General features: G+C 43.0%; 1 protein-coding gene across 1 annotated transcript in view; it reads right to left on the reverse strand.

The window, feature by feature from the left end:
* Nucleotides 1–9,042, reverse strand: part of LOC140363577 (nephrocystin-4-like) — a 75,719-nt gene extending 66,677 nt beyond the window's left edge. The window contains exons 1-6 of the mRNA XM_072450212.1: nt 8,993–9,042; nt 7,689–7,793; nt 7,559–7,640; nt 5,760–5,817; nt 4,452–4,783; nt 1,382–1,516 (exon numbers count right to left, since the gene is read on the reverse strand). Coding sequence (XP_072306313.1) covers nt 1,382–1,516; nt 4,452–4,783; nt 5,760–5,817; nt 7,559–7,640; nt 7,689–7,793; nt 8,993–9,042 — 762 coding nt within the window. The remainder of the gene's footprint in view (nt 1–1,381; nt 1,517–4,451; nt 4,784–5,759; nt 5,818–7,558; nt 7,641–7,688; nt 7,794–8,992) is intronic.
* Nucleotides 9,043–25,259: the final 16,217 nt, after the last annotated feature.

The following is a 25,259-nucleotide window of genomic DNA, read 5'->3' on the forward strand; positions in this document are numbered from 1 at the left end:
TAATCCAACCGGTGAGATAAACGTGGACACACCGCAACAGAGCGGGAGCGAGAACTATTTTATTCAATATCTGCATAACAATAAGGCCACTTCAATGTGAAGCGCTCACTTCTGAGAAAAGAAAACTGTCTGCAAAACCTGTGCGAGGATTTTAAAATATTAAAAATATTTTTTTTTTAAATCCGACCTACCGACCTGGATTTTTTCCACAATGTTACCGGAAACACTGGCCTTATAAGAAAAGTCGATGATGAAAAAGTAATTACTATTGGTTCTACAGTGCGACGATGAGATGGAGCTGTTATTACTTTGTCTGCTGATATATTCCACATCAGGGTTTGAAACTCTCAAACCTGAAGCCAAATCATGCATTTATTCAATGACAGGTGTTTTTATTGCTCAAAATACCTTGGGAAATGGGGCTCACCTCTCCACAGATCTGGAGTTTCTTTCACAAAATGTGACTTTCTACTAGGCCTGTCACGAGAGCACACTTTAAAGTGCAATATTGTATATTGCTACAAAAAGTGTCACATTAAACGATAATGTACAAACTACTTTATGCCACTGACGTATGGGGATGTAAAGATAATTAGGTTAATTGATAAGTGTGATTGTTCAGGTCACAATATCATCAGAACAACCAAAAAATGATAATTATGACCATTTTAGAAGATGTATTGCCCAAAAAATAGACCTTAATGTAAATATCTTCCTTTCATCTGGCTGTTTTGTCACATTTAACTTAATTTTGTCTCTCAGAAAGTTCCCCTTCATTAAGCCGGTCACAAACTTAAGGAACAGTCACATGTCAGACCACGGGTATGAAAGAAAATGGAAGATTTCACTGTTGTTTGGTCACAGACTCGTGAAGAATTGTTAAATCGTACTGACACATCAACTCTAAAGTGAATTGAGGCAGAAATTTTCAGAACGTGTGATGATTTACATTTGACGTCACAAATCTGGGAAATTTGAAAACTTAATGTGTGAAGCTCAGAGAAGAGAGAATACAAGCTCGTAAAATAGGTTTAGTGACACACAATGTTAAATATGGTTAAAAACATTCAAAACATTTTGTATCATGCCTGACCATTAATTGCATCTCAATTTTGAAGTTAGCAGCTATTGTTTTAGCCTGATTTTTAACAGCTTCATTCTTCAGTACTGCAGCAGGGGGGATTTTGTAGGATACAAACATAATTGATGATTTAATTACTTGTTTTTCATGTATTATTTTAGGTAGTAGAACATAATATAAATAAGGTGTCTAAAATAGGATAAAGCAAACAAAACAGTAAAAGTATTTGTTTAGTGTTGTTTCTCGTGTGTACGTTTCTTTCACATGGACCAGACAAAGGCACCTGGAGGGCGACTGTACCTGGTTGAAGGAGATCTTGCCGTTCTTCAGCTTCTGTGGACAACTCCTCCAGGTTTGGCCGAAGAAGTGCTGCTGAAGACTGTCAAAGAGTGAGACTCGGAGCTGATAAGAGACGTTCTGGTCCTCTGGCGCCTCCTGTGGACAACACATGGGCATGACAAGGGCCGTAACATGCTCCAGTGATTTAGGCCTTTTCACAAGATTCAAAAGGACCTAAAAAAGCTTTAAATGATTTTTAGTGTCATATATTCTTTTAAAAATGTTGTTTATTACCTGAAATGTGAATTAAAGCTGGCACTTGTCATTGATGATCAATTGATTTTTTATTTGATTTTTGTATTCAATATCAAGTAGCACAATAGAATAAATTAGTTAGTTAGAAAGTTCAAGCCAATCAAATGCTAATCAGGTACTTACTTAATAAATGAGTCAGACAAAAGATACCAATTAAAAAAAGATTCCCTGAAATAATTGAAATTCTAATACAGTGTTCTCGCTGAGGGGTTTTGACATGGCGGGCCGCCATGCTTCAACTGGTCACCGCCATGCCCAAAAGATGCAGCCCTGTTCCGGCTGGTCACCGCCATGCTCAAAAGATACCGCCAGGTATTAAGATAACCATGCTCGCACGGGGATCTTAAAGTACTACGACGCTTACTCGCACCGTGCGAGTGAGTGCCCTAGTACTTTTCGCGAGCACCGTAGCAGGAGTCTCGCTACATACATTCAGGGATGGCGCCCCCGCCTTTCCTTACAGGATAAATCAAAATGGCCCGCCATCCGTTTTGACATGGGGAGAAAATAAACCATCCCTAAAACCCCGGCGCTGTGGCCAGCGCGGCCAGCGCGGCCGGGCGAGCGTGGCCAGTGCGACTAGCGCTGGGGCGGGGAGCGGGGCTAGCGCAGGGAGCGGGGCTAGCACTGGGAGGGGGGCTAGCGCGGGGAGGGGGGCTAGCGCGGGGAGCGGGGGGAGCAGGGCTAGCGCGGGGAGCGGACAGAGTGAGAGGTGCAGATTGATGTAACTGTATTTGGACATGTTGAGGGAAGTGGCCGAAACATTTCATCTGGTGAAAAGTTAATTGTATACAATTAAGACAGCAAAATCTGACTGACAGCATCGGAAACCTTTTTTTAATCAGAAATACGGCACCAACCACCCCACCCTAGTCCAGCAGTGCTCTGATGTGAAAAAACAGGTCGCTGTGTCAGAGGAGTGGTTAGCTCTGAAGCTAAACTGTATTGGATGGAGGGAATGAGGTGTGGTGTTCAGATGAGTAGTGCTATTCATTTTACAGCAATTTTAGAAACAAAGGGGAGTATACTGATGTGGCTGGAGTTTGCCTTGGACTGTGTCTCCAATCTTTAACATTGGAATGACAACAGAACCTATCCACAGGCTCGGACATATACTTTGGGCGATGGTCAGAGAGTATGAGTTTGATGATGGGCCGTGTGATGGATGTGGATCTGAGCATAACAGCCTTTATTCCAAAGGCATCACTGCACCTGGACGGTCTGAGTTTATTGATGGTCTGAGATGTGTGTGTGTGCGTGCGTGTGCGCTGCTGTTCTGCAAAGGACTGAACCCCCTCAGTCAAAAAATCAACAAGACTGTTGATTTTTTCGACTCAGGAATGGGGCTACCATCAGTCACCTCCTCTACATGGATGACATGAAGCTGTATGCTAAGAGCAAGCGGAACATTGACTCACTGATCCACACGACCAGGATCTACAGTGCTGACATTGGAATGTTAATCGGACTAAAGAAGTGTGGTCGGATGGTGACTAGGAGAGGGAACGTAGTCAACACAGAGGGAACCTCTGTACCTGGGAATCCCACAGGTAAATGGCAAGAGGTAACAAGGAAAGCGGCTACGGTCAAATACCTCCAACGAGTGTGGCAAGTCCTCAGAAGTAAGCTCAATGGCAAGAACAAGTCCCGGGCAATAAACAGCTATGTCCTGCTAGTGATCCGATACCATGCAATCAGTTGGCCAAAGGAGAAGGTACAGAGAAGATACAGACCAGACAGACCAGACACCCTGAGACTGTACACTAGCAGCTCCTAAGGAAGGAGGCCGGGGACTAGTGAGCGGGAGAGCCACTATCCAGGATGAAATTTCATCAAGGACAAGGCTACTACAGATGCTGTAATCAGTGAATGTCTCAGACAATGAGGAACAGAGGATGATGAGGTGCTGGAGGGACCATCATGGGAGGACACGCACCTACATGGGATGTACCACCGGAACATAACTGATGTTTGGTGATATCACAAAATCCTACCAATTGCTAGAAAAAAGCCGGTCTGAAGGACAGCACAGAGGCCCTGATCATGGCAGCAGAAGAGCAGGCCCTGAACACCAGCTCAATAGAGGCCCAAATCTACCACACCAGACAAGACCCAAGGTCCTGCACATAACTGCAGGGTGTAAGATGCTGGCAGGGACAGCATACATGGAGCGCCATAACTAGGGGGCTGGCATAGTGTACAGAAACATCTGTGCAAAGTATGGGCTGTAGACCCCAAGGACAAAGGGCACTTGGGGCAGTGACCCCCAAACTGGAAGAATGGCTTGAGCAGATCCCAGGAAAAACATCAGACATCTCGGTCCAGAAAAGTGCTGTGCTAGGAACACAAAGATACTGTGCAGAACCCTCAAGCTCCTAGAACTCTGGTAGAGGACCCGAGCTTGAGGGAGGATTAATAGAAACCGCCCGCAGGAGTTGAGGAAGAGGTTTTTTTTATATATATAGTTATGAAATATAATTGTGTTCACTATGTTTTAGTGAAATCTAATCTAATCGTATGGACTTTAAATAAACAAAAGTAGTCGAATACTGATGTGAATGTGTTTAAATCAGGACATGCATCTGACTGGTTTTACTTTGAAAAAACTAGCTGGACTTGTCATATTTTGTCATATTCTGAGGTGAATCCCTGTTTCTCCATTGAAACACATAATGTTCCATTTGAATTTTTCCTCCATTTCGGAGTTTAGAATGTTTATGCCCAACAGACTGTTAAAGGGTCACTTTTGTCTGTCCGCGGTGTGTGTGCGGCTGACCTCCGGCAGATGGGGGGCCCTGACCCGGCTCAGGCTCAGCTCGAAGCCCAGGGACTCGCTCAGATGCTTCTCCCCGGCCAGGCGGCTTGTGTGGCGGGATGGAGGCACAACACGGCCACGGTCAAACGCCTCCTTCCACCCATGTTTCCGCCACTCCACTGTCGCCACTGTGTTTTCTGTTTTCACCATGTCTGACACGTAGAAAGCGCTGAAGGCCGTGAAGATTGGCAGCCTCCGGGAGTCAAAGCGCTGCCGTCGCCATGTTGACACCGGACTGTACCATGTGCGCTGGACACGGGGGTGTCTGGGATCACGTGGATGGTGCAAATCACCTTCCACAACGAACCGCAAATATGTTTATGAAATAGATACGATAGTATTGTAAGAATATTTATCTGGTTTAAAATTAATGAGCATACTTAAGGCAACAAGACAAAAATGAAACATTGCATTCGTAATTAAACCCTGTGATTTGGTATCTACCGTTGGTTGCTATAGTAACGTTCACGCCAAGGAGCTCAGTATGTAAACTATGTGTTTATATGCATACAGCTTTATCGTCTCTATAAATGTGTTTGTATAAATAATGAATTGTTTCTGTACAATTCAAAAGGGATTATTATATTATTTTACACAACAAAAATGCACAAAAGCAGTCTTTTTATTTATTTTAAGATAAATATGATAAAGTGGAATGTTTCCTTGATTTCTTTCACTTGTAGCCAGCGCTTCTGTTCACATTCAAGAGAGTCAATCCAGTCACTCATAAACATGTACAACAGGCTCTTCCCCTCAGTAGAACATCAGTCTGGCCAGGGACGACAGGTGGAACTGAGCATGTGAGCTACAACCTGGTACACTGCATCTCTCCTGATAACGTTCATGTATATTATGCACTGTCACATACCTAACTTTATACCCTCTCAAATATTCACTTACAAACTTTCATGTAATACCAAATTAACCCCCACCCCGTGACGTAGTGTGGAGACGGTGAATGTAAACAGAGGCCGAGGCTCGCTGCACAGCGGCACACAGGAATGCAAAGTTATAAAAGGAGAGAATAGTGATTATGACGAGTGATTGTGAGTAGCCCCCATCCATCTGTTCATCCGAGGAGAAGGGGATAGTCTGTACTCTCGCTAAACACTGCGGGAATCAATCAAAAAACACTTTGGGCACATACATGACGGACCAATAGCACTGTAAGAAGGTTAAAAGCTCTGAAAAGTCGATTTTGCATGATAAGGGACTTTTAAAAGAAAAAACAGCGAGAAATAGAGATCGAGAGTTGCCCGTTTAGCTTACCAGAATCCTTTTGGCAAAATGACTGCACACAGTGGCCGGAGGTGTCGTATCCCAACATCTAAAAATATAGATGTACAGGTCATACCTGTATTTTATTAGCAATTAAGCACTAGCTTTCCTCTGCTTTGGGTGAAAGAACGGCCCCACACAGTGTCCGTAATTTAGAAATACAAACTCATTCATCCATTTAGATGCTTCGTGACAATAAAATATGTAAATATTCACTGTTTGTTTTCATCCAAAAGAGGGCGTGGTTATAGCACTTGCCCAAAAGTACCTGTATGACCGGAGACACCTATTACGATGTTAGCAATGGAGCCTCGTGCCACTGTCATTTCATCCTGTCTAATCCTGTTTGTACAGGTATGTGTGTGTCCATGTGATGTCAGTATTGTTTGTGGTCATGTATGAAAGTTTATCTTGTAAGTTTGAGCGCAGATGTGAGTTTTACTAGCTGATATTCACTGCTAAAGCAATAGCGCGTTGTAAGGCTTCACATTTTATTAAGTAGCAATAGCGCATCAGTTACATACTTATATGTCCGTACCCAATCCTTGGTCATCATGTATGTATTTTGCAGTTTACCTTCCATTTTTATTACATGGTTTTGGAAGAGTTAAGGTTTATTCGTAAGTTAATTTGTAAGCTTAGGGCTTCCACTTGTGGTCATTTAGTGCAACTACAGGCCATTTATGCCCATTAAACTAAATGCAACCTGTTTGTCACTAGTTTTTAACATTGATTTTTGTGATCGGCTGCAGACTTTCCCATCTGCAGGACCTGTATGTTTCCAGGGCTCTGGGACGTGCAGGTCGGATCACAGCCGACCCTTCTCACTCTGGACATGGACTATTTGAGCCACTCCCCTCAGTCAGGAGGCCACTCCCCTCAGTCAGGAGGCCACTCCGAAGAACAGTTTCTTTCCCTCTGCCAATGGACTCATGAACACTTCTTAACTGTCACTTTAAATATAATTTAATCAATCACTCACTGCACTCTTCACTTTCTGCACTATATTTGTAAATTTAACTGTAAAGTTTGTGTACATAGGCCGCCAATTTTTATTTTTATACTATAGTAGATTTAAGTTGTTGTTGTTGTTGTTTTATTACTTATATAGATTGTTTTATCATTGTTCATTGTTTTATGTTGCACCAAATCACCAAAGCAAGTTCCGTTGTTTGTGAATTGGCAATGGCAATAAACCTTTTCTAATTCTGATATCTGCTCCCTTCAATAAATGTTCTGAAGTGTAACCTGGAGTTCACCTGTTCCTTCTGACTGAGGAAGACTCGCTATCACTCAGTTCATACCGGACGCACACAGTATTTTACACAATCCAATGCAGTGAAGAAAGTTATAAAGTGCAGTACATAGGTGAGACTAAACAGCAACTCCCAAAATTCTGTACTGTCAACACAGAAGGCATGCTAATTCAGGATTACAGAGCGCCGTGCATCTTCATCAAAAACCCACAGACCTTTCCTTCAGGAAACCATTTTTGTTTTGTTTTTATATTAAAAATGAGGGAGCTGCAGCCAGCCAAGGATTTTGATAGCCCATTTCAGGGTTGTTGGGGTACAAAGAAGATTAGTTTCGTAACAGGTGGGCGGGCCTTACTCAGAGTAGGATAAATACCCGATTTCTTGGACTAGATCCACAGATTGAGAATGACTCTTGGATGAGAGTAGAAACGTCTTGTTTTTCTAAAAGGTAGTTTTCTTTAGGTAGCCAGATGACTACAAATGAGGTATTACACCGATTTCTTAAACTTCTTTGTTCTTTGTTGTTATACCTACATGTCCATCACTGGCTCCTTCTACAGAGACAGATGGCTCGGCGGGTATCACTGGCATGGCTCTAAAGTGGTTGTAAGCCCACCTTGAAAACAGGAACCTGAAAAAAGTACTTTATTACAGTACACCTTACTGAGCGTGAATAGCATCCTGGCGCAGCGAGGACAGGGCGTACGAAATGCACGAGTTGCAGAGAGAGACGAAGAAGACGAGAAACTTTTGTACACCTTCGCGCCACCTACTGGATGTCGAATTGTGACACAACCCCATACTGCCACACTTGTAAAACATGGGATATCTTATTTTCAAACAGTAAAATAAGTAAGTAGGTATTTAAATATTTCTTACTCACTCCTCACCCTCACAAAACACCTGGCACATCAGTGTTCACATGCACAATTTCTTTTGGCCACTAGCCCAGCATTAGAACTGCTATTTCAGACACTAAAGTGAAGCAGGTGATATCCCCTGCACAGCCAATCAGCTCTCATCCCAAAGCGGCACATAATGACTCACGTGGCTCTTCTTACACGTTTTAAAATATAAAATGTTTACTAAAAAGTTGAAGTGTGTAGAGACGTGTATGCAAACCAGACACAACCGCAAACTTTTATACGATATGTTTTTATCACCTAATTATTTTATATTCTAGTTTTATAAATGTATCATTTGTAAAACTAGACTTTAAACTATATTTTGTGTAGATTTACAAGCCCTGCTTGCTCAGCAAATATGGTTTAAATAGCTCTTGTACTTTTTTCAGAACTCACAAACAACTGTTCATGGTCTGAAAAGGATTTTGGAGCAATAAAACAGCAAAAACAGCTATAACTCAAAAATCCATTATGATAGATTCAAACTTTTAAAGATATGTTGTGTTGATGTACAAGCCCTTCTCTCTCAGAAAGTATGGGTTAGATATCTCTTGTATTTTCTTCAGAACTCACAAATGGTCTGAAAATGCTTTTGAAGCAATAAAAACAAAAACAGCTATAACTTCAAAACCTAATGTGATAGACTCAAACTTTAAACTATATATTGTGTAGATTTACAGGTCCTACTTTCCCAGCAAATAGGGTTTGAATAGCTCTTGTTCTTTTTTCAGAACTCACAAACAACTGTTCATGGTCTGAAAAGGCTTTTGGAGCAATAAAAACAGTAAACACTTCTATAACTCAAAAATGCAATATGATAGATTCCTCTGGCTCGGCGTTGCCAGGTTCCAAGCGTTTCATCCTCGGGCACCGCGTTGCCACGTTCCGGCATTTCATCCTCAGGCACCGCGTTGCCACGTTCCGGCATTTCATCCTCGGGCATCGCGTTGCCAGGTTCTAGCGTTTTATCCTCTGGCTCGGCATTTCCAGCATTTCATCCCGTTACCGCTTTTCGTCCTCTGACTCAAAGTTGCCAGTTTCTAGCTTCGGTTCCAGTCTTTACCAGGTTCCAACGTTTTCATCCTCGAGCACCGCGTTGCCACGTTCCGGCATTTCATCCTCGGGCATCGCGTTGCCAGGTTCTAGCGTTTTATCCTCTGGCTCGGCATTTCCAGCATTTCATCCCGTTACCGCTTTTCGTCCTCTGACTCAAAGTTGCCAGTTTCTAGCTTCGGTTCCAGTCTTTACCAGGTTCCAACGTTTTCATCCTCGAGCACCGCGTTGCCACGTTCCGGCATTTCATCCTCGGGCACCTCGGGCTCCTCATCCACTCCAGCCTCCTCATCCACTCCAGCCTTCTCATCCATTCCAGCCTCCTCAAGCTTGCCCTCTTGCTCTAACCCAGAAGGGCTGCGTCCACCCAGCGGAATACTTTCAGCCTCACGCTTTCATGTCCCGCCGAACCAATTAATCCCAGGTTAGCTTCTCGCAGGCCGCGTCCAGACTTCTTTCGGCCCCAGATACCCCTCAACTCCAGTTGAACTGTTCTATCTCGTAGCACTAGTTCTCCACCTGAGTGGCCTCAACTCCAGTCTAGCTGCTATTTGAAGCATGTCTGCCTGTCCGTCCAAGAGTCGGATACCCCCCTTCACCGTGGAACTCCTCAAGGTTTCTGCTTTTTCCCAAAGAAGTTTTTCCTTGCCGAGAAGGAGGGTCTTAGGACAGGGGACCATTTTTCATCTACTATTTATACATCAGAAATGAGGCCTTTGATACAGGCTAGATTCTGGGACTTGTTCCTTGGTCCTTTTGGCCCTTTGTGGCGGAATGTACTTTCCAGGACTTGGCCCAGAAAGGAGGGATTTGATTCAGGGTAGATTCTGGGAGTTCTAGCCTGGTCTTTTTGGCCTTTTTGGCGGAATGCTGGTTCCAGAACTTAGCCCAGAAGGGAGGGATTTGATTAAGGGAATACTCTGGAAGCTCTGGTCTGGTATTTCCGGCCCTTTTGGGGAAAGGCAGGTGTCGAGTCTTAGCCCAGAAAGGAGGGCTTTGATACAGGCTCTGGCCTGGTCCTTTTAGCCCTTTTGCGGCCAGGCTGGTGCAAATTCTTAGCCCAGAAAGGAGGCCTTTTGATACAGGCTAGAACCGCCTGCACTCTTGGGACTATGGCTTTGTCCTTCTGACCCTTTTGGGGCCAGGCTGATGCCAACCTAGCCCAGAACTTAGGGCTTTGATTTAGCCTGGCGCGGTCCTTTTGGCCCTTTTGGGGAATGACAGACGCCAAGACTTAGCCCAGAAACGAGGGCTTTAATACAGGCTAGACCTAAAAGGTTCTGGCCTGGTCCTTTTGGCCCTTTTGGGACCAAGCTGTTGCCAACCTAGCCCAGAACGGAGGACTTTGATTTAGGCTGGACTGCGGGGGCTGTGGCCTTCTCCTTTTGGCCCTTTTGGGTCCAGGCTGGTTACAAGACTTAGCCCAGAAAGGCGGGCTTTGATACAGGCTAGAACAGGTTTCGACTCTTGGGACTCGTGCTTGGGTCTTTAGAACCTACTGGGGCCAGGCCGTTGCAAACCTAGCCTAGAACGGAGGGCTTGGATTTAGGCTGGACTGGGGGGGAACTGGCCTCTGTCCTTTTGGCCCTTTTGGGGCCAGGCTGGTGCCAAGTCTTAGCCCAGAAAGGCGGGCTTTGATGCAGACTAGATTCTGGCTAGAACAGGCTCGACTCTTCTGACTACTTATACTATCAAACAATATTTTTTTTTTGATTCCACTCCTTCTTTTTCTTTCTCTCACTCCTGAGGACCTGTGGACCCAGATGCCCCTCCCCTGGTGAAGTGGTCCCTGCCCTGTGTGGACGGTCCCTCATCTGCCTGAGGAGTGGGTCCAGCTCGCCCCCGACGGTCCCTCATCTGCCTGAGGAGTGGGTCCAGCTCGCCTCCGACGGTCCCTCATCTGCCTGAAGAGTGGGTCCAGCTCGACTCCGACGGTCCCTCATCTGCCTGAAGAGTGGGTCCAGTTCGCCTCAGTCGGTCCCTCATCTGCCTGAAGAGTGGGTCCAGCTCCAGTCTCCCTCCTGTCCGTCTGTCCGTCTGTGAGAGTCGGATCTCTCCTTCACTGGAACTCCTCCAGGTTTCTACGCTTTTTTCCCAAAGAGGTTTTTTTGTAGTTTTTCCTGGCCGAGAAGGATAAGATAAGATAAGATAAGATATTCCTTTATTGTCCCACATGGGGAAATTTCATTGGTGCAACGCAGGTAGATACAGAGGTAGATACAGAAGAACAGATCACTTATAGGAAGTCTGAAAAACACTTTCAGTAGAAGAGTCTAAGGACAGAGGACCCTGGGACATCGTCCCTCGCCACCACAGACATTGTCTGACTTCATCGCCACCACAGACATTGTTGATTCATTTCTCCCTGTGGCCCTCAGAGGCAACTGTTGTTGTGATTTTGGGCCTTACAAAAATAAATTGATTTGATTTGATTTGACTCTTAGGACTCGGGCTTGTTCCTTTTTTGACCCTTTTGGGGCCAAGCTGTTGCACACCTAGCCCAGAATGGAGGGCTTTGATTTAGGCTGGACTGCGGGGGCACAGACCCGGTCCTTTTGGCTCTTTTGGGTCCAGGCTTGGTTAAATTCTTTGCCCATAAAGGAGGCCTTTTATACAGGCTATAAAAAGCTTGACTCGTGGGACTCGGGCTGGTCCTTTTGACCCTTTTAGGGCCACTCTCCCTCACTCACAACATTCAAATCCCGCCTAAAAACATACATCTTCACCCAAGCCTACATCCCCTACCCCCAGCCTCCTCTACCCCATTGCCTACTCTTCTACCCCCTGTTACATCCCCATCTTTTTCTCTCTGTATATTAATGTGTATTGTACGTGTTGTCCCCCCCTGTCTGTAAATACCCCCCCCTTTTTTATTATGTTCAGCGTTTTGGGTCACTGAAAAGCGCTATATAAATAAAAGTTGTTATTATTATTATTATTATTATTGGCTGGTGCCAAGACTTAGCCCAGAAAGGAGGGCTTTAATACAGATTAGATTCTGGGGCCTGTTACTTGGTCCTTTTGGCCCGTTTGGGTCCAAGCTGGTTCCAAGACTAAGACCAGAAAGGAGGGCTTTGATACAGACTAGATTCTGGGGCCTGTTCCTTGGTCCTTTTGGACCTTTTGGGGAAATACAGATGCCAAGTCTTAGCCCAGGGGGGCTTTGATACAGGCTGGACCAAACGAGCTCCGGCCTGGTCCTTTTGGCCCTTTTTGGGCCAGGCTGGTTTCACGACCTAGCCCCGAAAGAGGGGCTCTAATACAGGCTAGTCTTGGGGGCCTGTTTCTTCGTCCTTTTGGCCCATTTTGGCGGAATGCTGGTTCAGAAAGGAGTGATTTGATTCAGGGTAGACTCTGGGAGCTCTGGCCTGGTAATTTTGGCCCTTTTGGGGAAAGGTAGGTGCCAAGATTTAGCCCAAAAAGGAGGTCTTTGATTCAATCTGAACTCTTTGGCCTGTTTACTGGTCCTTTTGGTGGCAGGCTGGTGCCAAGACGTGGTCCAGAATAGAGGGTTTTGATTCAGACTAGAGTCTGGGTGCTCTAGCCTTTTTCTTTTGGGCCTTTTGGGGCCAGGTGGCGCAATGACAACCCAAAAGGAGGATTTTGATTCAGGCTAGACTCTGGGGGCTCTGGCTTTGTCCTTTTTGCCCTTTTGGGCCAAGGTGGTGCAAAGGCTGAGCCATGATAGGCGGGTTTTGATACAAGCTGGATTCATTTGCCTATTCCTTGATATTTTTGGACCTTTTTGGGCCAGGTTGGTAACATGACTTAGTCCAAAAAAGAGGGCTTTGATACAGGCTAGATTCAGGGGACAGCTCACTCGTCATTTTGGCCCATTTGGGACCAGTTTTATGCCCAGTCTCTGCCCAGAAATGAGTGCTTTGATTCAGGCTAGACTCGAGGGCCTCTGGCCTTGTTCTTTTGGCACTTTTGGGGTCCATTCTTAGCCCAAAATAGACTGCTTTGATACAGACAAGACTCTGGGTATTTTTCTTTTGTCCTTTAGCCCTTTCGATACAAGCTTGGTACCCAGACTTAGCCCAAAAAGAAGGGCGTTGAATCAGGCTAGATTCTGGGGTCTGTTCCGTTATTGTTTTTAGCACCTTTGGGTGCAGATACGTAGCCCAGAAAAGAGGGCTTTGATTCAAGCTAGACTCTGGGGGGTCGAGCCTGGTCCTTTCGGTCTTTTTACGGCCAGGAAGTTGCCCAGTCTTAGCCCAGAAATAAGTGCTTTGATTCAGGATAGATTCTGAGGCCTTTTCCCTGGTCCTTTTGGTCCTTTTGGGGTTCAACAGTTGCTCCTTTCCGGGCGACGTCTTGACACCAACCTGGCCCCAAAAGGACCGGGCCAGAGGCCCTACTTTCCAGCCTGAATAAAAGTCCTTCTTTCTGGGCCGAGTCCTGGAACCAGCATTCCGCCCAAAAGGGCCAAAAGGACGAAGGAACAGGCCCCCGAGTCTAGCCTGTATTAAAGACCCACTTTTTGGGCTAAGTCTTGGCACCAGCCTGGCCCCAAAAAGGGCCAAAAGGACCGGGCCAGTTCCCCCGCAGTCCAGCCTAAATCAAGGCCCTCCATTCAGGGCCAAGTCCAGGAACCAGCATTCCGGCAAAAAGGGCCAAAAGGACCTAGGAACAGGCCCCAGTGTCTAGTCTGTATCAAAGCCCGCCTTTCTGGGCAAAGTCTTGCTACCAGCCTGGCCCCAAAAGGGCCAAAAGGACCAGACCAGAGTCCAGGAAGGGGACTAAGTCCAGGAACTAGTATTCCGGCAAAAAGGGCCAAAAGGACGAAGGAACAGGCACCCGAGTTCATTCGGTATTGAAGCCCACCTTTTCTGGGCTAAGTCTTGACACCAACCTGGCCCCAAAAGGGCCAAAAGGACCAGGCCTGAGCTCCCTGAGACTAGCCTGAATCAATCCCTGTTTTCTGGTTTAAGTCTTGGCACGAGCCTGGCCCCAAAAGGGCCAAAAGGACCAGGCCAGAGCCTTTTTGGTCTAGCCTATATCAAAGCCCTCCTTTCTAGGCAAAGACTTGGCACCTGCCTTTCCCCAAAAGGGCCAAAAAGACCAGGCCAGAGCTCCCAGAGTCTACCCTGCGCCAGCCTGGCCCCAAAAGTGCAACAAAGGACCACGGAACAGATCCCAGAATCTAGCCTGTATCAAAGGCCTCATTTCTTTGCTAAGAAATGGCACCAGCCTGGCCCGAAAATGGCCAAAAGGACCAGGCCAGAGCCACCGCAGTCCAGCCTAAATCAAGTCCCTTCTTTCTGGGGTAAGTCCTGGAACCAGCATTCTGCCAAAAAGGGCCAAAAGGACGAAGGAACATGTCGCTGAGTCTTGCCTGTATTAACGCCACCCTTTCTGGGCTAAGTCTTGACACCAACCTGGCCCCAAAAGGGCCCAAAGGACCAGGCCTGAGCTCCCCGAGACTAGCCTGAATCAATCCCTGTTTTCTGGTTTAAGTCTTGTCACAAGCCTGGCCCCAAAAGGGCCAAAAGGACCCGATCAGAGCTCCCAGAGTCTACCCTGAATCAAATCACTCATTTCTGGGCGAATTATTGAGTCCTGGAACCAGCATTCCGCCAAAAAGGGTCAAAAGGACGAATAAACAGGCCCCCAAGACTAGCCTGTATCAGAGCCCCTCTTTCTAGGCTTAGTCGTGACACCAGCCTGGCCTCAAAAGGGCCAAAAGGACCAGGCCAGAGCTTGTTTGGTCCAGCAAGCATCAAAGCCCTCCTGGGCTAAGACTTGGCATCTGTCTTTCCCCAAAAGGGCCAAAAGGACCAAGAAATAGTCCCCAGAATCTAGCCTGTATCAAAGGCCTCATTTCTGGGCTAAGAATTGGCACCAGCCGGGCCCATAAAGGGCCAAAAGGACCAGGCCAGAGCTCCCTGAGTCTACCCTGAATAAAATCATTCCTTTCTGGGCTGAGTCCTGGAACCAGCATTCCGCCAAAAAGGGCCAAAAGGACAAAGAAACAGGCCCCCAAGACTAGCGTGTATTAGAGCCCCCCTTTCTGGTCTAAGTCGTGACACCAGCCTGGCCCCGAAAGGTCCAAAAGGACCAAGGAACAGGCCCTAGAATCTAGTCTGTATCAAAGCCCTCCTTTCTGGGCTAAGTCTTGGAACCAGCCAAGCCCCAAAAGGGCCAAAATGACCGGGTCTTTGCCCCAGCAGTCCAGCCTAATTCAAAGCCCTCCGTTCTGGGCTAGGTTGGCAACAGCTTGGCCCCAAAAGGACCAACCCGAGTCCCAAGAGTCAAAGTTGCTTTTTATAGCCTGTACAAAAGGCCTCCTTTATTGTCAAAGAATTGGCCTGGACTCAAAAGGGCCCAAAAAGACCGGGCCTGAGCCCCCGCAGTCCCGCCTAAATCAAAGCCGTCCATTCTAGGCTAGGTTGGCAACAGGTTGGCCCAGAAAGGGTCAAAAAAGGAACAAGCCCGAGTCCCAAGAGTCGAGCCTTTTCTAATCAGAATCTAGTCTGTATCAAAGCCCGCCTTTCTGGGCTAAGACTTGGCACCAGCCTGGTCCCAAAAGGTCAAAAAGGAAAGAGGCCAGTTCCCCCCCAGTCCAGCCTAAATCTAAGCCCTCCATTCAAGGCTAGGTTGGCAACGGTTTTGCCCCAGTAGGTTCAAAAGGCCCAAGCCCGAGTCCCAAGAGTCAAGCCTGTTCTAGCCTGTATCAAAGGCCTCCTTTCTGGGCAGAGAATTGACCCTAGCATGGGCCCAAAAGGGCCGAAAGGACCGGGCCAGTTCCCCCGCAGTCCAGCCTAAATCAAAGAGTCCAAGAACCAGCATTCCGGCAAAAAGGGCAAAAAGGACAAAAGAACAGGCTCGTGAGTTTAGCCTATATTAAAGCCTCCCTTTCTGGGCTAAGTCTTGTCACCAAACTGGCCCCAAAATGGCCAAAAGGAGAAGGCCAAAGACCCTGCAATCCAGTCTAAATCAAAATCCTCCGTTCTGGGCTAGGTTGGCAACAGCTTGGTCCCAAAAGGGTCAAAATGACCATTCCAAGTCCCAAGAGTCCAGGCGGTTTTAGCCTGTATCAAAAGGCCTCCTTTCTGGGCTAAGAAATTGCACAAGCCTGGCCCCCATAGGGCCAAAAGGTTGGGGCCAGAGCCTAAATCAAAGCTTTCCGTTCTGGGCGAGGTTGGCAAAGGCCAGGCCTTGTGTCAAAAGGCCCAAGCCTGCAGCGTCAAGCTGTTCTAGCCTGTATCAAAGCCCTTCTTTCTGGGCTAAGACTTGACACCTGCCTTTCCCCAAAAGGGACAAAAAGACCAGACCAGTGATTCCAGAGTCTTCCCTGAATCAAATCCCTCCCTTCTGGGCTAAGTCCAGGAACCAGAATTATGCCAAAAAGGGCAAAAAGGATGGTAAAAGGCCCCAGAATTTAGCCTGTATAAAAGCTTTCCTTTCTGGGCTAAGTCTTGGAACCATTCTGGACCCGAAACTTAAAAAATCCTGGAAAAAGCATTCCAACAAAAAGGGCCAAAATCTGGGCTAATAATTGGCACCAGCCTGGCCCCAAAAGGGCCAAAAGGAAAAGACCACAGCCTCCACAGTCGAGCCTAAATCACAGCCCTCGATTCTGGGCTAGGTTGAAAACAGATTTAAGTCTTGGAACCGGCTTGGAACCAAAATGGCCAAAAGGACCAAAAGGAAGAGGTGCCAGAATCTAGCCTGTATCAAAGCCCTCCTTTTTGGACAAAGACTTGGCACCTGCCTTTCCCCAAAAGGGCCAAAAAGACCAGGCCAGAGCTCCCAGTCTACCCTGAATCAGCATTCCGCTGTAAAAAGGGCCAAAAGGACGAAGAAACAGTCCCCCAAGACTAGCATGTATTAGAGCCCCCCTTTCTGGGCTAAGTCGTGACACCAGCCTGACCCCAAAAGGGCAAAAAGGACCAAGCCAGAGCTGTTTGGTCTGGCCTAATTCAAAGCCTTCTTGGGCTAAGACATGACATCTGTCTTTGCCCAAAAGGTCCAAAAGGACCAAGGAACAGGCCCCAGAATCCTGTGTGTATCAAAGCCCTCTTTTCTGGTCTTAGTCTTGGCACCTGCCAAGCCCCAAAAGGGCAAAAAGGACCGGGCCAGAAGTCTAGCCTCATTCAAAGCCCTCCGTTCTGGGCTAAGACTTGGCATCTGTCTTTCCCCAAAAGGTCCAAAAGGACCAAGGAACAGGTCCCCGAGTCTAGCCTGTATTAAAGCCCCCCTTTCTGGACTAAATCTTGACACCAACCTGGCCCCAAAAGAGCCAAAAGGACCAGGCCAGAAGCCTAGCTTGTATAAAATCCCTCGCTTCTGGGCTAAGACTTGGCGTCTACATGCCCAACAAATAGGGTTTTATTATTTCTTGTACTTTTTTCAGAAATTACAAACAACTGTTCATGGGCTGAAAAGGCTTTTGGAGCAATAAAAACAGTGAAAACTGCTATAACTTGAAAAATGCAATAAGATAGGTTCAAACTTTAAATGATATGTTGTGCAGATAATACAAGCCTTCTTGCTCAGAAAGTATGGGATGGATATCTCTTGTAGTTTCTTCAGAAATCATAGCCTTTTTTATGTCGGTGTAATCCCTCATTCGTCCAGGCGTGTTCCATAGTAGAAAAAGCTTCAGTTGTAGTCATCTGGACTCAGTTTGAAAAAATAGACGTTTCGACTCTCATCCAAGAGTCATTGTCAATAAAAGAATTTAGATCGAGAACTCCGATATTAATACTGTTCTGTGGTAAGACCCACCCATTGGGAGGAGCCTTCCTGAAGTAGAAAGAGTTGTTTGTTTCAACAGAAACTCCCCCCTTGTATCTACCGAGCTAGCCTATTCAGAATCTTAATGGGCTATTAGAATCCTCTTTGTCTTTGTGAGACCCTGGCTCAACCACCCTGAGTACCTGATTAGCATCTAAATGTCCTTGTCCTGGTCCTCTACCTTTCCAGGGGTTCAGTAACCCATTATAAATAACAGGAAGATTAAACCTTAGCCCTCCATTTCTGTTTAAAGAAGGTCTTTCTTTTTTAACAAAAATAGCTTCCTTGACTCCTCTTTGCACTGCAAATGAAGTGAAGAAAGCTGTAAAGAACGGTACATAGGTGAGACAAAACAGCTTCTACACAAGAGGCTTTATCAGCACAGAAGAAATACAAGTTCAGGACCTCAGAGTGCCGTGCATCTCCATCTTGAAGCCTCTAATCACTCGTTTGAAGACGGTGAGGTGAAGGTTTTAAGCAGGGAGAAAAGATGGTTTGAAGGAAGCTATTTTTGTTAAAAAAGAAAGACCTTCTTTAAACAGAAATGGAGGGCTAAGGTTTAATCTTCCTGTTATTTATAATGGGTTACGGAACCCCTGGAAAGGTAGAGAATCAGGACAAGGACATTTAGATGCTAATCAGGTACTCAGGGTGGTTGAGCCAGGGTCTCACAAAGACAAAGAGGATTCTAATAGCCCATTAAGATTCTGAATAGGCTAGCTCGGTAGATACAAGGGGGGAGTTTCTGTTGAAACAAACAACTCTTTCTACTTCAGGAAGGCTCCTCCCAATGGGTGGGTCTTACCACAGAACAGTATTAATATCGGAGTTCTCGATCTAAATTCTTTTATTGACAATGACTCTTGGATGAGAGTCGAAACGTCTATTTTTTCAAACTGAGTCCAGATGACTACAACTGAAGCTTTTTCTACTATAGCCTTTTTTAGTGTTTTTAATGACAAAAAGCCTTTTCAGCCCATGAACAGTTGTTTGTAAGTTCTGGTAAAAGTGCAAGAGACATTCAAATCATATTTGCTGGGCAAGTAGGACCTGTAAATCAATACAATATATAGTTTAAAGTTTGAGTCTCTCATATTTGGTTTTGGAGTTATAGCTGTTTTTGTTTTTATAGCTTCAAAAGCATTTTCAGTTAATTTGTGAGTTCTGAAGTAACTACAAGAGATATCTAACCCATACTTTCTGAGCAAGAAGAGCTTGTACATCTGCACAACATATATTTTGAAGTTATAACCTATCATATTGCATTTTTGAGTTATAGCAATTGTTTACTGTTTTTATTGCTCAAAAAGCCTTTTCAGCCCATGAACAGTTGTTTGTGAGTTCTGAAAAAAGTACAAGAGACATTGAAAACGTTATTTGCAGGGCATGTAGGGCCTGGAAATCTACAAAATGTATAGTTTAAAGTTTGAGTCTAACATATTAGGTTTTGCAGTTATAGCTGTTTTTATTTTATAGCTTCAAATACATTTTCAGATCATTTGTGAGTTCTGAAGAAACTACAAGAGATATCTAACCCACACTTTCTGAGCTAGAAGGGCTTGTACATATGCACAACATGTATTTTAAAGTTTGAACTTATCATATTGCATTTTTGAGTTGTTGCAATTTTTACTGTTTTTATTGCTCCAAAAGCCTTTTCATCCCATGAACAGTTGTTTGTGAGTTCTGGAAAAAGTACAAGAGCCATTCAAACCCTATTTGCTGGGCAAATAGGACCTGTAAATCTACACAAAATATAGTTTAAAGTTTAAGGTCTATCATATTAGGTTTTGGAGTTATAGCTGTTTTTGTTTTTATAGCTTCAAAATCATTTTCTGTTCATTTGTGAGTTCTGAAGAAACTCTAAGAGATATTTAACCCATACTTTCTGAGCAAGAGGGGCTTGTGCATCTATACAACATGTATTTTAAAGTTTGAACCTATCTTATTGCATTTTTGAGTTATAGCAATTTTTTACTGTTTTTATTGCTCAAAAAGCCTTTTCAGCCCATGAACAGTTGTTTGTGAGTTTCGAAAAAAGTGCAAGAGCTATTCGAACCCTTTTTGTTGGGCAAGTAGGACCTGTAAATCTACACAATATATAGTGTAAAGTTTGAGTCTATCATATTAGGTTTTGGATTTATAGCTGTTTTTGTGTCTATTGCTTCAAAAGCATTTTCAGATAATTTGTGTGTTCCGAAGAAACTACAAGAGATATCTAACCCATATTTTCTGTGCAAGAGGGGCTTGTACATCTGCACAACATGTCTTTTAAAGTTTGAACTTATCTTATTGCATTTTTGAGTTATAGCAGTTTTTACTGTTTTATTGCTCCAAAAGCCTTTTCAGCCCATGAACAGTTGTTTGTGAGTTTCGAAAAAAGTGCAAGAGCTAATCGAACCTTTTTTGCTGGGCAAGTAGGACCTGTAAATCTACACAATATATAGTTTAAAGTTTGAGTCTATCATATTAGGTTTTGGATTTATAGCTGTTTTTGTGTATATTGCTTCAAAAGCATTTTCAGATAATTTGTGTGTTCTGAAGAAACTACAAGAGATATCTAACCCATATTTTCTGTGCAAGAGGGGCTTGTACATCTGCACAACATGTCTTTTAAAGTTTGAACCTATCTTATTGCATTTTTGAGTTATAGCAGTTTTTACTGTTTTATTGCTCCAAAAGCCTTTTCAGCCCATGAACAGTTGTTTGTGAGTTTCGAAAAAAGTGCAAGAGCTATTCGAACCCTTTTTGCTGGGCAAGTAGGACCTGTAAATCTACACAATATATAGTTTAAAGTTTGAGTCTATCATATTAGGTTTTGGATTTATAGCTGTTTTTGTGTCTATTGCTTCAAAAGCATTTTCCGATAATGTGTGTGTTCTGAAGAAACAACAAGAGATATCTAACCCATACTTTCTGTGCAAGAGGGGCATGTACATCTGCACAACATATCTTTTAAAGTTTTAACCTATCTTATTGCATTTTTGAGTTATAGCAGTTTTTACTGTTTTATTGCTCCAAAAGCCTTTTCAGCCCATGAACAGTTGTTTGTGAGTTTCGAAAAAAGTGCAAGAGCTATTCGAACCCTTTTTGCTGGGCAAGTAGGACCTGTAAATCTACACAATATATAGTTTAAAGTTTGAGTCTATCATATTAGGTTTTGGATTTATAGCTGTTTTTGTGTCCATTGCTTCAAAAGCATTTTCAGATAATGTGTGTGTTCTGAAGAAACTACAAGAGATATCTAACCCATACTTTCTGTGCATGAGGGGCTTGTACATCTGCACAACATGTCTTTTAAAGTTTGAACCTATCTTATTGCATTTTTGAGTTATAGCAGTTTTGACTGTTTTATTGCTCCAAAAGCCTTTTCAGCCCATGAACAGTTGTTTGTGAGTTTCGAAAAAAGTGCAAGAGCTATTCGAACCCTTTTTGCTGGGCAAGTAGGACCTGTAAATCTACACAATATATAGTTTAAAATTTGAGTCTATCATATTAGGTTTTGGATTTATAGCTGTTTTTGTGTCAAGTGCTTCAAAAGCATTTTCCGATAATGTGTGTGTTCTGAAGAAACTACAACAGATATCTAAGCCATACTTTCTGTGCAAGAGGGGCTTGTACATCTGCACAACATGTCTTTTAAAGTTTGAACCTATCTTATTGCATTTTTGAGTTATAGCAGTTTTGACTGTTTTATTGCTCCAAAAGCCTTTTCAGCCCATGAACAGTTGTTTGTGAGTTTCGAAAAAAGTGCAAGAGCTATTCGAACCCTTTTTGCTGGGCAAGTAGGACCTGTAAATCTACACAATATATAGTTTAAAGTTTGAGTCTATCATATTAGGTTTTGGATTTATAGCTGTTTTTGTGTCTATTGCTTCAAAAGCATTTTCAGATAATGTGTGTGTTCTGAAGAAACTACAAGAGATATCTAACCCATATTTTCTGTGCAAGAGGGGCTTGTACATCTGCACAACATATCTTTTAAAGTTTTAACCTATCTTATTGCATTTTTGAGTTATAGCAGTTTTGACTGTTTTATTGCTCCAAAAGCCTTTTCAGCCCATGAACAGTTGTTTGTGAGTTTCGAAAAAAGTGCAAGAGCTATTCGAACCCTTTTTGCTGGGCAAGTAGGACCTGTAAATCTACACAATATATAGTTTAAAGTTTGAGTCTATCATATTAGGTTTTGGATTTATAGCTGTTTTTGTGTCTATAGCTTCAAAAGCATTTTCAGATAATTTGCGTGTTCTGAAGAAACTACAAGAGATATCTAACCCATACTTTCTGTGCATGAGGGGCCTGTACATCTGCACAACATGTCTTTTAAAGTTTGAACCTATCTTATTGCATTTTTGAGTTATAGCAGTTTTGACTGTTTTATTGCTCCAAAAGCCTTTTCAGCCCATGAACAGTTGTTTGTGAGTTTCGAAAAAAGTGCAAGAGCTATTCGAACCCTTTTTGCTGGGCAAGTAGGACCTGTAAATCTACACAATATATAGTTTAAAGTTTGAGTCTATCATATTAGGTTTTGGATTTATAGCTATTTTTGTGTCTATTGCTTCAAAAGCATTTTCAGATAATTTGTGTGTTCTGAAGAAACTACAAGAGATATCTAACCCATACTTTCTGTGCAAGAGGGGCTTGTACATCTGCACAACATGTCTTTTAAAGTTTGAACCTATCTTATTGCATTTTTGAGTTATAGCAGTTTTGACTGTTTTATTGCTCCAAAAGCCTTTTCAGCCCATGAACAGTTGTTTGTGAGTTTCGAAAAAAGTGCAAGAGCTATTCGAACCCTTTTTGCTGGGCAAGTAGGACCTGTAAATCTACACAATATATAGTTTAAAGTTTGAGTCTATCATATTAGGTTTTGGATTTATAGCTGTTTTTGTGTCTATAGCTACAAAAGCATTTTCAGATAATTTGTGTGTTCTGAAGAAACTACAAGAGATATCTAACCCATACTTTCTGTGCAAGAGGGGCTTGTACATCTGCACAACATGTCTTTTAAAGTTTGAACCTATCTTATTGCATTTTTGAGTTATAGCAGTTTTGACTGTTTTATTGCTCCAAAAGCCTTTTCAGCCCATGAACAGTTGTTTGTGAGTTTCGAAAAAAAGTGCAAGAGCTATTCGAACCCTTTTTGCTGGGCAAGTAGGACCTGTAAATCTACACAATATATAGTTTAAAGTTTGAGTCTATCATATTAGGTTTTGGATTTATAGCTGTTTTTGTGTCTATTGCTTCAAAAGCATTTTCAGATAATGTGTGTGTTCTGAAGAAACTACAAGATATATCTAACCCATACTTTCTGTGCAAGAGGGGCTTGTACATCTGCACAACATGTCTTTTAAAGTTTGAACCTATCTTATTGCATTTTTGAGTTATAGCAGTTTTGACTGTTTTATTGCTCCAAAAGCCTTTTCAGCCCATGAACAGTTGTTTGTGAGTTTCGAAAAAAGTGCAAGAGCTATTCGAACCCTATTTGCTGGGCAAGTAGGAACTGTAAATCTACACAATATATAGTTTAAAGTTTGAGTCTATCATATTAGGTTTTGGATTTATAGCTGTTTTTGTGTCTATTGCTTCAAAAGCATTTTCAGATAATGTGTGTGTTCTGAAGAAACTACAAGAGATATCTAAGCCATACTTTCTGTGCAAGAGGGGCTTGTACATCTGCACAACATGTCTTTTAAAGTTTGAACCTATCTTATTGCATTTTTGAGTTATAGCAGTTTTGACTGTTTTATTGCTCCAAAAGCCTTTTCAGCCCATGAACAGTTGTTTGTGAGTTTCGAAAAAAGTGCAAGAGCTATTCGAACCCTTTTTGCCGGGCAAGTAGGACCTGTAAATCTACACAATATATAGTTTAAAGTTTGAGTCTATCATATTAGGTTTTGGATTTATAGCTGTTTTTGTGTCTATTGCTTCAAAAGCATTTTCAGATAATGTGTGTGTTCTGAAGAAACTACAAGAGATATCTAACCCATATTTTCTGTGCAAGAGGGGCTTGTGCATCTATACAACATGTATTTTAAAGTTTGAACTTATCATATTGCATTTTTGAGTTGTTGCAATTTTTACTGTTTTTATTGCTCCAAAAGCCTTTTCATCCCATGAACAGTTGTTTGTGAGTTCTGGAAAAAGTACAAGAGCCATTCAAACCCTATTTGCTGGGCAAATAGGACCTGTAAATCTACACAAAATATAGTTTAAAGTTTAAGGTCTATCATATTAGGTTTTGGAGTTATAGCTGTTTTTGTTTTTATAGCTTCAAAATCATTTTCTGTTCATTTGTGAGTTCTGAAGAAACTCTAAGAGATATTTAACCCATACTTTCTGAGCAAGAGGGGCTTGTGCATCTATACAACATGTATTTTAAAGTTTGAACCTATCTTATTGCATTTTTGAGTTATAGCAATTTTTTACTGTTTTTATTGCTCAAAAAGCCTTTTCAGCCCATGAACAGTTGTTTGTGAGTTTCGAAAAAAGTGCAAGAGCTATTCGAACCCTTTTTGTTGGGCAAGTAGGACCTGTAAATCTACACAATATATAGTGTAAAGTTTGAGTCTATCATATTAGGTTTTGGATTTATAGCTGTTTTTGTGTCTATTGCTTCAAAAGCATTTTCAGATAATTTGTGTGTTCCGAAGAAACTACAAGAGATATCTAACCCATATTTTCTGTGCAAGAGGGGCTTGTACATCTGCACAACATGTCTTTTAAAGTTTGAACTTATCTTATTGCATTTTTGAGTTATAGCAGTTTTTACTGTTTTATTGCTCCAAAAGCCTTTTCAGCCCATGAACAGTTGTTTGTGAGTTTCGAAAAAAGTGCAAGAGCTAATCGAACCTTTTTTGCTGGGCAAGTAGGACCTGTAAATCTACACAATATATAGTTTAAAGTTTGAGTCTATCATATTAGGTTTTGGATTTATAGCTGTTTTTGTGTATATTGCTTCAAAAGCATTTTCAGATAATTTGTGTGTTCTGAAGAAACTACAAGAGATATCTAACCCATATTTTCTGTGCAAGAGGGGCTTGTACATCTGCACAACATGTCTTTTAAAGTTTGAACCTATCTTATTGCATTTTTGAGTTATAGCAGTTTTTACTGTTTTATTGCTCCAAAAGCCTTTTCAGCCCATGAACAGTTGTTTGTGAGTTTCGAAAAAAGTGCAAGAGCTATTCGAACCCTTTTTGCTGGGCAAGTAGGACCTGTAAATCTACACAATATATAGTTTAAAGTTTGAGTCTATCATATTAGGTTTTGGATTTATAGCTGTTTTTGTGTCTATTGCTTCAAAAGCATTTTCCGATAATGTGTGTGTTCTGAAGAAACAACAAGAGATATCTAACCCATACTTTCTGTGCAAGAGGGGCATGTACATCTGCACAACATATCTTTTAAAGTTTTAACCTATCTTATTGCATTTTTGAGTTATAGCAGTTTTTACTGTTTTATTGCTCCAAAAGCCTTTTCAGCCCATGAACAGTTGTTTGTGAGTTTCGAAAAAAGTGCAAGAGCTATTCGAA

This window comes from Eucyclogobius newberryi, unplaced genomic scaffold (assembly GCF_026437365.1).
Source record: "Eucyclogobius newberryi isolate DKJ021-1_F unplaced genomic scaffold, fEucNew1.0.hap1 SCAF_17, whole genome shotgun sequence".
NCBI classification, from domain to species: Eukaryota; Metazoa; Chordata; class Actinopteri; order Gobiiformes; family Gobiidae; genus Eucyclogobius; species Eucyclogobius newberryi.